The 16707-nt window shown below is 39.2% G+C and overlaps 1 protein-coding gene across 11 annotated transcripts in view; it reads left to right on the top strand.

Annotated features, from left to right (window-relative positions):
- CACNA1D (calcium voltage-gated channel subunit alpha1 D) overlaps positions 1 to 16707 on the top strand; it is a 324483-nt gene that overhangs the window by 259356 nt on the left and 48420 nt on the right. For all 11 annotated transcript variants that reach the window (XM_073351550.1, XM_073351554.1, XM_073351555.1 and 8 more), the window contains 6 exons: positions 1109 to 1200; positions 6129 to 6288; positions 7705 to 7832; positions 7948 to 8044; positions 10239 to 10341; positions 11227 to 11328. In XM_073351550.1, the coding sequence (XP_073207651.1) occupies positions 1109 to 1200; positions 6129 to 6288; positions 7705 to 7832; positions 7948 to 8044; positions 10239 to 10341; positions 11227 to 11328 (682 nt within the window). The remainder of the gene's footprint in view (positions 1 to 1108; positions 1201 to 6128; positions 6289 to 7704; positions 7833 to 7947; positions 8045 to 10238; positions 10342 to 11226; positions 11329 to 16707) is intronic.

The raw sequence follows: 16707 nt of genomic DNA, 5'->3' as shown, positions 1-16707 counted from the left end.
CCCATCATTCACCAGAACGGGACAGATGCCCTTGTGATTTTTAATCTGACATTATGCATATATAGCATAATAATATTAATCTTCCTAAAATAGGTAGGATAATGGTCTCTAATATACTGTAATATCACATACATATATAATACAATATAATATAATATCTGAAATACTGTATTGGGAAAGGAAGGCTGGTCAAGTGGTCAAGCACTGGGCTTGAACTCAGGAGTTCTCGATTCAATTCCCTGTGCTGCCACTGACTGACTATATGACTTTGGGCAAATTTCTTAAACTCTCTGTGCCTCAGTTCCCTGCTCTGTGTCTGTCTTGTCTATTTAGATTGCACAGTCTTTAATAGAGGGATTATATTTTACTATGAGTATATGCAACACTAAGCACAAATGGGATCTTAATCTCAGTTGTGACCACTAGGTGCTAGTGTAATATAAATAATAAAGATAACATAATCTGACCCAGCACACAGGAGGATGCATAAAATGTGTAATAATAGATTCAATGATGTTGCACCAAATGTTTAAATATCTATTCATGCAATATTTACTGCATGTTGTCAGATTTGCATTATTACCATGGAAGTAGTGAAGAAATCAGACGAAGCAATTATCATATTTGTAAAACTAAAGGAGTACTTGTGGTACCTTAGAGACTAACCAATTTATTTGAGCATAAGCTTTCGTGAGCTACAGCTCACTTCATCGGATGCATACCGTGGAAACTGCAGCAGACTTTATATATACACAGAGAATATGAAACAATACCTCCTCCCACCCCACTGTCCTGCTGGTTCTCTGTGTATATATTCTCTGTGTATATATAAAGTCTGCTGCAGTTTCCACAGTATGCATCCGATGAAGTGAGCTGTAGCTCACAAAAGCTTATGCTCAAATAAATTGGTTAGTCTCTAAGGTGCCACAAGTACTCCTTTTCTTTTTGCGAATACAGACTAACACGGCTGCTACTCTGAAATTTGTAAAACTGTTTTTCACACATAGAGATGCTAATTTAAATTGCTGGATTATGGCCACTGTTCATTTAGACAAAATTATGTAGAATGGAATCAAAAATAATATTGGATCCCGACTTCTGCTTGCAGGTATTTGGTAAAGTTGCCATGAGGGACAATAACCAAATTAACAGAAACAACAATTTTCAGACTTTTCCCCAAGCAGTCCTGCTTTTGTTCAGGTAAATATATTTTAATCTTTGCTTTTATTAGCGCCTGCGGGTTCTTAAACTGACATTTGGAAGACTCTTCTAGCTTGTGTAATGTCAGTTTGCTTAAAATCTGTTTGAAAGTTACAAGTAATTTAGTGTGACGGTATGTAATCCTTTCTGCCATACTTTCTACTGTTCACTGGCACAGAATAGTCTTAAGAGTGTACAAGGTGTACAGAAGAATAACCTAAAGTCACTCAGTCTGTTAAGAGAGCTACCATGAATAATATCTAATGGGAAATGTATTGTAATTTTCTTGATGCATTAAGGGCTGGAATATACCTGTCCCAAGCCTGAATGTGCAAGGGATAGAGAGGGTGAAAGGAGACTTGGCCTCCATTGGGCCCCTCATACACAGGGGCCAAGCACAGTGGGGACATGATGACTTCACTTGCTGTGATCCACTGTTGTGACTAGCCTCTGCTAAGGGTAAGGGGACTGCGTGCTGAATCCTCTTTTACAGTGTCAATGCAGCTGTGTTTGACAGGAACACCAGGGGGATTGAGTATCCCTAAAACGGAATGCCTTCTGTGGGGATCCAGTTCTACACCACTCCAATGTAGGACTGTCGCTTCATGCCACAATTTCACCCTAAGGATTTTGATCACAAAAAAGTCAACAAAAGATTTTTCAATACGTTGGATGTACTCAAGTACTGATATTTCCATGGTGTTACCTAATTAACTTTGAACAATGAAGGTCCTTTGTTATCTTATCTTATCAAGAGATAAGGAACATCTAAATTATTAGATAAAAATGTCATGTGGCAGTAGTTCAGATACAATATCTAATGTGACATTTCCTGATCAAACGCTGTTTGCTAAAATGCTTCAGACAATAAGAGGAACCTTCTTTCTGTTTTAATTCAAATTGCTTAAAAAATTGAGGACCAAGTCAAGACCTCAAGTGAGGTGAAGGGTCCCAAGTTTATTTGTGCTAATCTACAATCTGCACTGGAAATCACCAGCCACAAGTCATGCCAATTAACTCAGTGAAGCCCAGAACCACACTTGCCAGGAGGGAAATGAAAAACACCACAAAGCAGTTTGGCAGTTCTGTATTGTGGGAAAAAATCCCTCAGAACCCATGTCAGGATTCCTTCCCCACTCTGAACTCTAGGGTACAGATGTGGGGACCCACATGAAAGACCCCCTAAGCTTATTTTTATCAGTTTAGGTTAAAAACTTCCCCAAGGTACAAACTTTGCCTTGGCCTTGAACAGTATGCTGCCACCACCAAGCATTTTAAACAAAGAACAGGGAAAGAGCCCACTTGGAGACATCTTTCCCCAAAATATCCCCCCAAGCCCTACACCCCCTTTCCTGGGGAAGGCTTGATAATAATCCTCACCAATTTGTACAGGTGAACACAGACCCAAACCCTTGGATCTTAAGAATAATGAAAAATCAATCAGGTTCTTAAAAGAAGAATTTTATTTAAAGAAAAGGTAAAAGAATCACCTCTGTAAAATCAGGATGGAAAATACTTCACAGGGTATTCAGATTCAAAACACAGAGGATTCCCCCTCTGGGCAAAACCTTAAAGTTACAGAAAACAGGAATAAACCTCCCTCTTAACACAGGCAAAATTCACATAAAACAAAAGATAAACTAATCTGCCTTGCCTGGTTTACCTATACTGGTTGCAATATTGGAGACTTGGATTAGGATGGGTTGGAGAAGATGGATTTCTGTCTGGCCTCTCTCAGTCCCAAGAGAGAACAAACATGTAAACAAAGAGCACAAACAAAAGCCTTTCCCCCCCAAGATTTGAAAGTATCTTGTTCCCTTATTGGTCCTTTGGGTCAGGTGCCAGTCAGGTTAGCTGAGCTTCTTAACCTTTTACAGGTAACAGGATGTTGCCTCTGGGCAGGAGGGATTTTATAGCACTGTATACAGAAAGGTGGTTACCCTTCGCTTTATATTTATGACAATCCACAAGGGTGATTGGCCACCCCCGTGACAAATCATCTAAAGCAGAGGTTTACAAACTCTGGGACATCCCCCATAGGGGGCACTGAGGAACGTTCAAGGGGGCAAGAGGTGATGTTAGGCAGCTCGGGTTTCAGCTCTGCATGGTGGGGCTCAGGAGGGAGCACCACCTCCACCCCCGATTCACCTCAGTGGGGCACCCAGCCTATGGGTCAGTGTCAACATCCACCGCAGCTGTGCCGATTTACACTGCCAGCAGCCTCCATGCCCAGCGCTGGCTCTGCCCTCGGAGACTGTTGCATGTGCCTTCCCCCACCCTGAAAACCCAAGTTGCGTGGGGCAGGAGGTATTGTGTCTATTTTTCTCTGGGTTGTGGCGGTGCTCAGCTCAAAATCTGTAATTGTAATTCAAAGCGGGGGCTCAGCTCAAAAAGTTTGAAAACTGCTGATCTAAAGGGAGGTGAAAGGGAAGCTGGAAAAGGGTGTCTCACACTGGCAGCCCAAGCCTGCGAAGCCACTTCTGAACCCCAGCTAGGAGTGAGTGGATCCAGATTGATGTACTGCTTGAGGACTCTAATGGCAATGGGATGGGTAGGCACAAAAGTGTACCCCCTTGTCAGCGTGCAACTCCCCCCTCAACAAAGTGTGGCTCTGTCCTCACCTGAATAAATTGGGTGAAGACAAGAAGGATGTTCCCCTCACCTGCAAGCCCTTTAACCCAAAGGGGGTATCTCAGTTGCTGTCTGGCCCCATCAAAGCCACACTCAGGTTAGCAAATTTGGGCAAATAACAATAACAATTGTTAACACATTTATGTTACTCGAAATTCAACAGATCCATGGGATGGTGGTTTTAGTCTCCTTTTGCACTATTAAATAATAGAAAATCTTTGCTAATCTAATACATTTATCCAAATATTCTATTTTTCACCTTTCCATTTATATTGTAACACTTTTGACCTCTATGGGTTATTATCCAAGCTTTGGTCTCTGTTCTGACTTAATTTTTTCATCTCTTTTATTTACCCCATGTACTTTTGAGGTTACAGATGTGCTACAGCACGCTAAAAGGGAGCAGGGTGGCCTCAGTTACAGCCATGCAACACCCCCCCCAAGTATTGATTGGGATTCCATTGGTATAAGTGAATGGAGAATATGATCCATCAAGAAAACAACATATTTTAAAGCAAATTACCAACAGATGGGCATTTTGGTAGGCCTGCCATAAATAAACCACGTTTACAGGCATAAATCAAAAAATGTACTCACAAACAAATTACTTGGCATGCAGGTACTTTAGGCACAGTCAGTTACCTTTATGCACTTTGCACACACAAATATGTGTTTGCCTCCTCCCCCTTTGGAAAATGTTAATCGGCTATAATAAGAGTATGTATAATGAACACTGTATATGGTGTCCTGCCAGAAAGAGCCAGCTTCTTCCAGCCTTATCCTCTGTCTCCTCATTCAGGGTGCTTCTCTTCTGCCAATCCTGAACACTAAAGTACAACAAACTCCTTCAGCACAGTAGTATGTATGGAGAGAAGCAAGTGACACATTAGAAACAAAAATAACCGAACGAGGGGTCCGCTCCTACAAACTCAGCTTGGCATAGTGCTTCCAACTATAAGTATGTCCCTTCAGACTTCAGTGAGACTACTCAAGGTAGTAAGCACTGTGTGAGGTGTATACAATTCATGGGTAACTGGTCAGCCTTTAGGTTGACCAGTTCCTATCCACCACACCAGTCCCTCAAAGGTTCTGGAACTCATGTTGCTTATAGAGAGAGATGATCAATTTTCCCTCAAAAACCAAGTGTTCTACTTCAGTCCTCCCATAACTGTCCCTGTAGGGGCAGTTCTATGGACCACTAGTAGGTGGGTCACACAGTTGCCTCTTGTTTACCCTAGGGACCTCTTGGGTTCAGAAACCTGACTTCTGGGGAGGAACAGCCAAACAGCACGGGCTTCCAAATTTGTATACAGTATTTCATTAACTAAACTAAATAACTAAGCAAAAGCATAAAATACATACGGAAAAAAAAGTGGGTTAGTATCAAATTAATCTAATTATCAGGTTGATTCAATTATAGCTAATAAACCAATAATTGCTCAGAAGCACTATGTAATGATTTGTAATGGCAGCAACGCTTAGCCTCAAAAGGAAGAGGATATTATAGAACTCAGTCCCAGCCTCATGAGCTATTTCAGTTCCAGCCAAAGAGGGTCGGATCCCTGCTGGATTGAAGCTAATGGGAAGACCACAGCTTTGATGTTGATTAAGACACCTGCCGACATTACCAGTGGTTAGGTGATAGCCAATCTCTTCTATCTCCTCCAACTCCAATACAGGGACACCATGAAACAGTCCAGTACAACTCAAGATGACACAGCTTATTTTTCAGGATTTAACGTGCAACTCCTAACCCACAACATATATTTCTGTGTGATCTTTTAGGGTATTTTCAACTCTTTTAGCTGCAGGTGTGATTCCCAGCTCAAGCTAGCATGCTAAAAATAGACTGTAGCTGTGGCAGCATGAACAGTAGGGTGGGCTAGTTGCCCAGACAATGTTTGCAGAGTCTCAGATGGGTACACACTTGGAGCAGCTAGCCCATTCTACCGCCCACACTGCTGCGGCTACGTTCTGTTTTTTGTTTGCTAACTCATTGAGAGCTAGTGCAAGCACGTCTTCTCAAGCTGGAAATCACGTCCCCAGGTGGAACGCAGACATACTTTTAGACAGCAAGGTTTTTTCTGGATATTGAAACACTATCCCACAGGCACCATTCTCAAATAAATTCTGTGGGTTCTAGCTGCACACACAAACACACACACACACATCCCACACTATACACTACACTACCAGCCCTCTTCTGGAGTTAAAAACTAGTGCTAGAATGCTAATGGAGAGCTCATTTTGAAACAATAATTTTTGATGGATCTTGTCTTGTTTGTGCCCTAATAAAGGTGTGCGACTGGAGAAGCATGGCAGGAAATCATGCTGGCTTGTTTGCCTGGAAAACGCTGTGATCCAGAATCTGATTATAATCCAGGAGAAGAATTCACATGTGGAAGCAACTTTGCAATTATTTATTTCATCAGTTTTTACATGCTTTGTGCATTTTTGGTGAGTCCAGTTAGTGTCCACAAACACAAGTGAGTTTTAGCATTTTGATTGGACAATAAGCTAACAACAAAAACCCAGATCCACAATCCAGTTTGTAAAATATTTTTTTCAGCGTTATATGTTTCAAAAGGACACCCAAGTCCTTTAGTTCAAACTAAAGGCCCAATCCTACCAGCAGTTATAGTTACTCCAGCGTGAAGTCCCATTGACGTCAATCTTGCCACATGTGCAGGAGTAGCAGTTTGCAGGATTGGGTCCCAAGATATATGAAATATGCTATGATAATTTATCATTATTGTTGATTTGTACTATATCATACCATCTAGGAGCCCTGTTCACTTACCAGGACTCCATTGTGCTAGGTGCAGTACAAACACAGAACAAAGAGTCCCTGGCTCCAAGAGTTTATAGTCTAAGTATCAGACAAGAGACAACAGATACAGATAGACTGACGGGAGTATGAGGAGACACTGAGAGAATCTCTGCCGGGCAGCTAGGAGTGAACCTTCCAGCCCAGGTAGACAGAGTTCAGCTAGTGGTGCTTGAGCTAATCCTCTAAAAATCGCAGTATGGGCACTGCAGCCTGGGCTGGAGCGCAGCTCTCAAGCCCACCTGGCCTCCTAGACTTGAGGGCCCAAGCTCTAGCCTGAGCTGCAACATCTATAAGGCTATTTTTAATGTGCTAGCTACGGTCCCACTAGTGTGAGTCTGTCTGCCTAGACTGGAATCCCAGCTGCAGTCTAGACTTAACCTGAGACAATATTGCCAGCATAATAGGCTGTGATATCAGCTCACAAGCAGGCTAACCATTGTCAAGATTTTTGTACCTCATGGCAAAGTAGATTTTTAAGGAGGGTTTTAAACAAGGATAATGAGATGGATTTCTAAGGGTTTATTAGAAGCTTCTCCCTGGCATGATGGTCAGCCTGGGATTAGGAACAAGGATGCTTGTTTGAAAATGTAACAGTTGGACGATAGAGGCTGACAAAATGGGCCAATCAGAGGCAGGAGTCGACCTTCAGTACTGAATGAGAGATGCTAAGCAGAGTGAGAATAGGTCATGAAGGGCCTTGAAAGTGATGCCAAATAGTTTTTGAGAAGATAGAGAAGAGAGAGCTGGTAGAAGGATTCAGAGAGAGAGGTGACATGGTCAAAGCAACTGGAAATGATAATTTAAAAATTATCTACGCAGCAGTATTCTGAATGGATAGCAGCAGGACAAGATTGCATATGTTATGTCAATATAAATAATAATAATATCATATTTGCTGGAGAAAGTTTAATATTTATCAAATCTTGTATCCACTGATACTATTTAACCAGCTTGAAGTCTAACTCTGCTGAAAGTTAAGTTATTTCATATAAACACATATGCCAGCAAAATGAAGGCAAATATAAATTTTGAATTGTTTTTAGATTATCAATCTGTTTGTGGCTGTCATCATGGACAACTTTGATTATTTGACACGTGACTGGTCTATTCTGGGTCCACATCATTTGGATGAATTCAAAAGAATATGGTCAGAATATGATCCTGAAGCAAAGTAAGTTTGATCATTTCTCTGCCCAAATATCCCTAATGAATATATAAAAGTAAAGTGTTAAAGACTTTCTTCAGAGGCACATATAAATGTGACAACTGGTACGTATTTTTTGTAGGGGAAGAATAAAGCATCTTGATGTAGTTACGTTGCTGCGACGCATTCAGCCTCCACTTGGTTTTGGCAAATTATGCCCCCACAGAGTGGCGTGCAAGGTAGGTCTTAAAATAAGTTCCCCTTGTTGTTTTTCTCCATAGTTCATAATTTTACTGCATTACCACGATAATGCTGTCCAGTTTCATGGGTGGGGGAAATGGTCCCTCTGATAAGCTCTCATTCACCACCGAATTACTCCAGTTTTGCACTGGGTTTATTCTGCCCACTCAAATCAGTTTGTTATTTCAGTGAATTGATTTCAGTGTAGTTATACCAACATAAAGCACTTTAGGATTAAAGAAGTGGCTGTATAAATGTATCATTATTCTATTTTCATTATCATAGTTTATGTGTATTTCCAAGAAACTGGCTAAAACATCATTTTACCAACGAAATACAAAACAATATGGTTTTTTTCTTCTTCAATAAACCTTCAGTCAAACGTCATTTGTGCTACTTAACTATGTACCTACAAGAGACCATAGCAGCTCTTATACTTGGCAGTGAATCTTGGGTTTTGCTATGGAGAAATAGTCTCTTTTAGAGGGCAAGCCAGCTTTTACTTAATGTTTACTTTTTTTTAACTTAGTGATTGCAAGTGGCCTTGCATGTATGACATAAGCTCATTTCCCCAGGATGCCTTTTTGCTACCTGCATTCAGAAGGAGAGAAGTCAGATTTACAAAACCCCTGCAGTTTTTCTGAACATGTTAAACATCTAATTGTGATAAAAATGGTTCTGTTTTCATTTTACATTCTTTAGGAATTATTTCACAGAGAAAAATTCTCAGAAATTCCATTTTCAGGCCTACACACAAGTGTAGGAGAGAGCACTCCATCCCTCAATTTGTTAATCAAGGGTTGGAGTTCTGCACGGGGGCCTGAAACTAGTGGGTATGTACTTGGCATGGCTAAGCTATGCTTCCACTGCCACTACTCATGCCACAGTGTCTCCGCTGCTATTTATACTCTGGCTAGCTTGAGGAGAGCTAGCGCAAGCATGTATGCGCGAGCAGAGGAATCGCATCCCCAGCTCGGAGTGTGGACATGGTACTACACTAGAACAGAGGAAATATCAATTGGATAGGAAAAAATTCTGATAGATCAAATAGTGTAATTTTATCAAGCTCACTGAGGCACTTCTGTGAGAGAGATTACTGCTTAAAATGCTGATGGTGATAGAGTAGATGACAATTCAAGTCTCATGCAGAGTCATTCCCTAGTTGAATCAGGAGGTCCTTTCCAGATTGATTCAACATAGTTATTACTGATTTTCCAATTACGCTGGCTTACTTAATTAAATGAGTCTGAGATGCGTGATACTGTGTAAAGCACTCCTGGAAAATGTAGTAGCGTTTGCAAGTCAGTTTTGATGATGTGGCTCTTGGGTGGGCATACACATGAATACGAACAACTGAGAAAAGCTAGCTGCTGACAACAGTGAGCCAAATTCTCTCATGCAGTGCAGCTGTTTTGTGCAGCACTACTGGCACAGTCTGGCCCTAAAGTTGTCAAAACTGTCCCTGAGAGGATCTCCTCAATACAGGGTTATCCCCGGTGGCAAAGAGCCAGCGCAGAGGCTCTTGCACCACTGCACCAACCCCCACCCCATTGCTGGCCTAGCAGGGACCAGGAGGCATGGCCAGAGGGAAAGCTGTGTAACTAGAACTCCCCTGCACTACTCTGATCCCCAGCTGCTTTTATTGGTCTCCTGGGGCTGTTAGTAGCTGGCGTAAGCTAGAGCAGCCCTCAAATTCCTTTAGCTCAATGCCAGAGGTCTGGTGCTGCAGAGGCAGCAGGATCAGGAACATAAGCTTTTGCATACACAAAGCTACATTTACACCACACTGCCCAACCTTTCTGCTGTGTGCAGTTCAGCCTTCACCAAGGTCCTGGCCCGATGTCTGCAAAGGGGCTTAGTGACTAAAATATGAAAACCACCGAACATTTTCAGCTCTTCTGGAAAAAATTGTGTTATTAATATCATCTATAAATTGTACACAGCTGAGATGGATCTTTGGAATGCCATGGTTCATTTCTGGTGTCAAGCAAAAATGCTCTCTTGCAGAGCTGTAGCCTGTTTATCAGCTAAGGGATATGATTTTTTTTTCTACATACCTTGTCAGGTGTTATTCTTTTCATATATGTCAGCTTTTTAGATAAATGAAGATAATTAAACATTGTTGTCCAAATATATTCCCTCAAGAATTCATTTTTTAAAAAGATTCATTTGTTTTCTTTTTTCCACGTACAGAGGTTAGTAGCCATGAACATGCCTCTGAACAGTGACGGAACAGTTATGTTCAATGCTACTTTATTTGCCTTGGTTAGAACTGCGCTGAAGATCAAAACAGAAGGTAAGATAATATCTGTGAAAATGACACTTTGTGTGTCAAAATATGTGGTGAAGAAAAGTTCAGGAGATGTGATATTCTGCATAATTCCTTCTTGCCGGACACCAGCAAGCCTGATACTGGTTTTGGATTGAGGGCTATATTCCCAAATGGCTGGAGTGTTCTTTTCTGGTTCTGCGGTTAGAAATTGCATGAGAGTGCTGAGGTACAGGGAGACCTTGGAAACCGTTACAGACCTATATTTGGTGAGATAAGGACACTGGCATATACTGTGGAGGCTGAATCTGAGTGGGTTTAGCAGACTTTTATTACTGTGCATTAAGAGAAAACATTACAAGTTTCAAGAAATGATTTGTGATAACTATACCCTTAAACAACTTCACTCTGTTCTGTCATTTACTGTCTCAGTCTCCTTTTTCCTTCTAATTTTTTATTTTTCTATGTATTTTATTACTTATTGCTCTCCATCCTCTGGTGGCTCCTCCATTCCCCAGAAGACTTCATGCTCCATTGCCCATAACAAGCTGCTTAGAATAAGCCTCTGTATGTAGCATTGTGTGGCAGATCCATATGCTGAGCTCAGAGAAGGGAATCCTACTACCCAAGCTAGTCAATGCTTCTGGCTGCAACCTGCATGCTAACCTGGAGAAGGTCCCTTTCACTGTGTATTTTAGTTAGAATTAGCATACATTTAAATGAATAACTCAATCTCCCTAATTTCTCCTGGATCTGAGTGTATTTTGCACCCTTGTGAGCCATTTTGTTTTTTTTTCTTTAAACTAAACAATTCAATGTAAAGACTAAAGAATCATTAATTCCAGCACTAACTGAAATGTAATTGTTTTCTAAGTTATGTGTAGCATAATCATTTTGTCTGTCTCTCTACAGGTAACCTAGAACAGGCAAATGAAGAACTTAGAGCAGTTATAAAGAAAATCTGGAAGAAAACCAGCATGAAGCTCCTTGATCAAGTTGTCCCTCCAGCTGGCGGTTAGTGGGATAAACTTTACAATAAACTATGAGCAAAATCAGAACTTTGTCATTAACCAACAGCAAACTATAATGCCAAAATAAATATATCAGATATTATATTTTGTTATGTTAGATAATATAATGGCAGGATGATCAAAAGAGGAAACAGAAAAGAGAGGTTTTCTGTTAATTTTCTTTCTTGCAAAAATATCTTTAATTAATTGAAATAAAATTGATTTCAGTGCATTCAGCAGAACATATATTTTGTACTAATTAAGCTTAACATTATATTTTTGTTTATATTCTTTTATATTTTGAATATTTCTGGGAGAAAACTGAAACCTTTCTATTTCCTGTTTAAAAAATAACATCTTGCTATATTTATTAAGCCAAAAGGCTCAAATCTTCACTCTGTTACACTCATTTAAATTCAGAGCAATTCCACTGTCTGCAGACAGTGGAGTTGGTCCACATTTACACAAGCATAACTGAGATTGGAATATGGGTCAAAATAAATAGATTTTTAAATTCCACTGATTTCAGTACGTTGGCAAGAACCACAAGGCATGTATGTTACTTGTTATTACGTACTGTAAAATGACACGTCAAATCTTTTGTTATATATTTATATATTATATATATATATATATATATAGCTTTTCTTTACAATATATACATGCATAGTAATATCCTGTAGGGTTAGGTGACTGTTTTTGACTTGCTTTTTCAAGTTTTAAAGGTGCAGGATCTGTTGCACAGTATCATCCATACCAGTAATACATCCAGATATCCAAGATACAGATCCATTGTAATCATCTGGTATGTTTTGTAGCTTACTGTACTTTCAAGACTGATCAGACTCAGGTTTGGAAGCAGACTCAAGATCCCAGACCCGATGGTGGTGGAGGCTGATCTCTCTCTGAAGGTGACATTCTCAGTCTCTAGGGGAGAGAGAGCATGCTGGCTGCACTGCTCTTCGGCATGACTCAAGAAGCAGCATTAGCTTTAGCGCTGGAGGGAGCCACTTGCTACTGGTGTGGTGGCTGCCAGCTAAAAGTGGGGATGATGCCAAAAATGTAGACAATTTGGCTACCAAAAGGGGAACTGATACTGCACATTTAAAACAACTTTTTGTGTGTGTTCTACTCTATTCTTTTTAGCCTTACACCTGAGTGCTTGCATGGCATATATGAATTGCTTTGTTACTGTTGTAACTATGTGCTTGAGCTTTTTCTGCAGCCTCTGTTCCTTTCAACTATCAGTCTTTCAGAATATTCTGAAGCAATTCTGTTTTAGGGTGGTGGCATGGAATTAGTGTTGCCTCTTGCCTCTTTATTCCCCTACATTTTTATTGAAATATGGATGCATGCTTCAGAATAGCTAGCTGTGCCTGCATAAATTAATCTCGTAGATAATCTTTAAAGATTATATTCTTAGAATTAATCTTCTACAGTTGCACTATAGTTCACCATTTAAACTTTGGTTTCATTTCATTGCTGATTACAAGCTGTATATTAACTTTCGGTTATACTAAAATCCATTGCTAGTACCATAATACTTACTTCAAAAATGTAGTTCTTCAGTGTAGGTAGGACAGAAGATAAAAAATTTGGACCATCATTAAAACTGTAGAAAACAGATTGTCTCCAAAGATTTACAACAGTATAGTACAAATATAAGACCATGTGGCCAAGTTCTTTTTCCAGTCACTTGACAAGATCAAATCTTTCTGTTTCAGTCCTGTTTTGTTTCCTTGCAGAGCCTAGTCAGTATGATTTAGATGAGTAAGTGAAATACAGAAATCAATGGTATCTTAGCCTACTGAAAGGAGAAAAGAGAAATACAGCTATTTTACATTCATATCTGTATGAATGTAAAATAGTTGGTATACAACATAAAATAGTTCTTACTGAAACAGTATTCAATAGAAAAATAAGAGATAGCAATACAAAAGTTGATGTTTAAGTAACAATCTGTAAGTGAATAAGTCTTTAATCAAATATGAGCAAAGTATCTCGGTTCAGTATCAAAATCTGTTACATCAATGGTATTTAAATTGGCCAATCTATTATTTTTTTCTGCAGTATTTTTTTGTTGTGTTGATGCAGGCTAGATCTTTTCAGATACTTACATATGCAGTATGCCTGCACAACAGGATCAGAACCAGTCAATTCCCTGATTGACAGAATGGAAAGAAATCAAATTACATTTTTTCTGAGCTATACATAGATGCAATATAAAAAAATTAAATAAATATTTACTAGCACAAATTAAATTACAAATTACTGTAAACAGATTTCATTAAATCATTAGTAATTAACAACTGATTTCAGCTCAAGAAAGTCCCTTGCAAAAGACAAAATATTAGATGTTTGCTGTGTTTAGCATGAATTAATGTTCTTAATGTAAGAGAATCTAGGGCGGAAGACATACCCAAGACCCACTAAGGTCCATCTCCTTTCTGGAAAAGGAATTTTCCTCTGATTTCCCCCATCCTTTGCCTCCAAGCCTATTCAATCTCATTTAACACTTTCTGCCTTCTTTAAAAATATGTTCCATGTAAATAATTTCTTTTGCTCTCCTTTTAGCTGTAATTAAAATCTCTCTGTGGTGTGATCACTTCTACTTAGCTGCTTCCCTGCCTATACATCTCTAGTCATGTGTGTTACTCAAAAACAAAGTCAAGAATTACTTCCTTTGGCCCAGTCTCAAATTTTCTGTACCCAGGTCTCCATATACAACTGACTGTGCCTGCAAAAGCATGTGTGCATCCCTTTTGCATGCACACACTAACATTTACATAAACAAATTAGGCAGCTGGGAACTCAGTCTGTCTAATTTGCACAGAAAAATGCAGAAAAATGATCTTACTGGGTGTATGCCAGTGCTGGTAGGCACACAAAGCTGCAGTGCAAAAGTGGCTGTGCAGCATCATGGACTGGCTTGAGGCATGCTGTCAGTGTGGCCCATAGTGTATGTGATACAATGTCTGATTTCTACTCATTTGTTCTTTTCACAAACCATTTCATATATTATTTCCTTAAGAGCTCTGTTCAAACACTGGAGAGGAAATAATATTAAAGATGGGGAAAGACTTATGTTGGGAGCCGGAGCAAGGACATATTTCAAGAAGTAATGGTCTTAATTAAACTAAAGAAGAAAGGTTGAGATTAGATGACTTTCAGGGAAATCTTCCTAACATTCAAAACAGAACAATGAGTCAGTTGAACAGCTGCCAAGAGTGATGACAGGTACAACAAAGGAAGTGTTCACACAGAGATTAACTAACTTCAGAGAGTCTAGGAAAAACATTCTGCCTTAGGACCTGATCCTGTGCAGTGATGAGCTCTTCCTGTGGGGCGCTGAGCCCCCTCCATTCCCGCTGTAGCCAGTGGGAGTTTGGGAGGCTCAGTACCTTTAAGGAGGCATCAGCACTTGGCAAGAGCAGGCCCAATGATGCTACATTGAATGCTACGGTTGAACAGACTGGGCTCCCAACCCAAGCCACTTTAAACAAATTAGCAATAGTTTTTTCCTTACTGTCCTTTGATACTTTTAAAGGCACATAAAATAAAAAGCAGCTCCAAATATATCCTTACTGTATTTCCACTGAACTCAATGGTGTTCTGTCTGGGGTGAATTTGGCCCACATCAGACTTTACTGTCACCGATATTTATTGGTCTGAAAGGAGCTTATTTTGAACAGTAGATAATTAAAGAATTCAGTTTGAGAACGATGCTGCTATAAATATAAAAATGTCATCATAATGGATTTAATTCTGTACTGCTTTTTAAAAAGGACATTGTAGTTACTGAAACTAACTACAGAAACAGACCATCAAAATGAAATATTATGTGCACTTACAGTAGCATTATTAAAAGGAGTAAATTAATTAAACTTAAATTCTTAAAAGATGCCATATTATAGGTAGCAGTGGATCCAGTTAACCTGTTGGATCTCTCAGGACATGAGATAACATATAATGCAAAGTCAAAGGGAGACTCAATTTGAATCAAAGTGATACTGTATGACATGATACAAAAAAAGACAGAAGAGCATTTGAAATGTGTGTAATATACAATCCACAATATGTTTCCCAGCAAACGTATGTTACAGTGTGTCTAGACATAGTATTTAGTGTTCATATAGTCTTTCTAAATTCAGCCAATAGAAGTCACAGTTGTGTCTACTAACCCAGATCCTGAGAGGTATTAAGTACTTGTCTTTCACAATGAGGTCAATAGAAGTTACAGATACTTAGCACCCGTCAGGATTTGGCCTACTAACAGCAAAGTAGATATTCTAAAACACATCAGTTCCCCTTGAGGTATAATACTGTGTTAATTAGCAGCCGCATTGCAAACAGCTTTATCAGTATGTTAAAAATATCAAGAGAGAAGGCAACAAACAAATAAGGCAGCAAACTTCACTCTAAAAGTAAGTCCAGGAAAGTAAAGAATACCCAACATGGGATATTTTTAAGCAATAAGATGTCCATAGCTCTCTAATATGTATTCCTTACTAGGACATCAAAAGTCCATATTTAGGTGCTCAAACTGGCCTTTGGTCTCATAAAATAAGCATATACATAGTTAAGTGTGAGCTGAGAACTTGAATGTGGGATCTGGCTATCTTATTAAGGCACCTGCATTTGAAGACTGGGCTTTCCATATAAAAGTGTGGTATGGTTCACAAAACCGACTCTGTAAAAATTGCTCATTTTTATTCTGCTCACCAAATGACAGTATCTTCTGAATTATAGCTAGATAATTAACTGGCAAAACATACCTTTACTTTTATTAGCATTTCAGAGTCAATATGCTGCTATAGGAAACATTATGTTCTGCCTCATACATACTACTATTGTCATATGCTAGCCAATGAGCAAATTCTTACTCAAACAATTCTTACTCAAACAATTAATTAATTTATTAATTTTGAATTTATGAGAGCTGTGGGATTTGTCCCTAAATTCTCATTTCAGAATTTTTGTTGCTGGTTGGCAATAATAAGCAGATATAACGCTGCCTGAAAGGTGCTCAGATACTATGCTGATGGAGCATTAGTACAGGAACTACAAAGACAGTTAAATAGATTTGAGACCACTTTGATGGTGCAGTTCAAAAATTGTATTTTGATATGTTAACTGTGCAAATTTGGTTTGGTAGGAAGTAACTGAGCAAGAATAAATTAAAAACAGGACATTTCATTTTTATATAGTCAATCTTCTGAGCATATTCAGTTTCTGTAGCTCTGATTTTAATAAATTTGTTCAAAGTAATCAAAGCCAGTAATTCAACTCCTGTGCAGATACTAACGTGTTTATGATTTAATTAAAAAGTTACCTGCTAGAACTTAGTAAAATATTCTGTTTTCTTCTACATTAAGGACTACTT

The sequence above is a fragment of the Lepidochelys kempii genome, chromosome 7 (assembly GCF_965140265.1).
Source record: "Lepidochelys kempii isolate rLepKem1 chromosome 7, rLepKem1.hap2, whole genome shotgun sequence".
In the NCBI taxonomy this organism is placed as follows: domain Eukaryota; kingdom Metazoa; phylum Chordata; order Testudines; family Cheloniidae; genus Lepidochelys; species Lepidochelys kempii.
The sequence above is the reverse complement of the archived record's forward strand: the minus strand, read 5'-3'. Positions and strand labels throughout refer to the sequence as shown.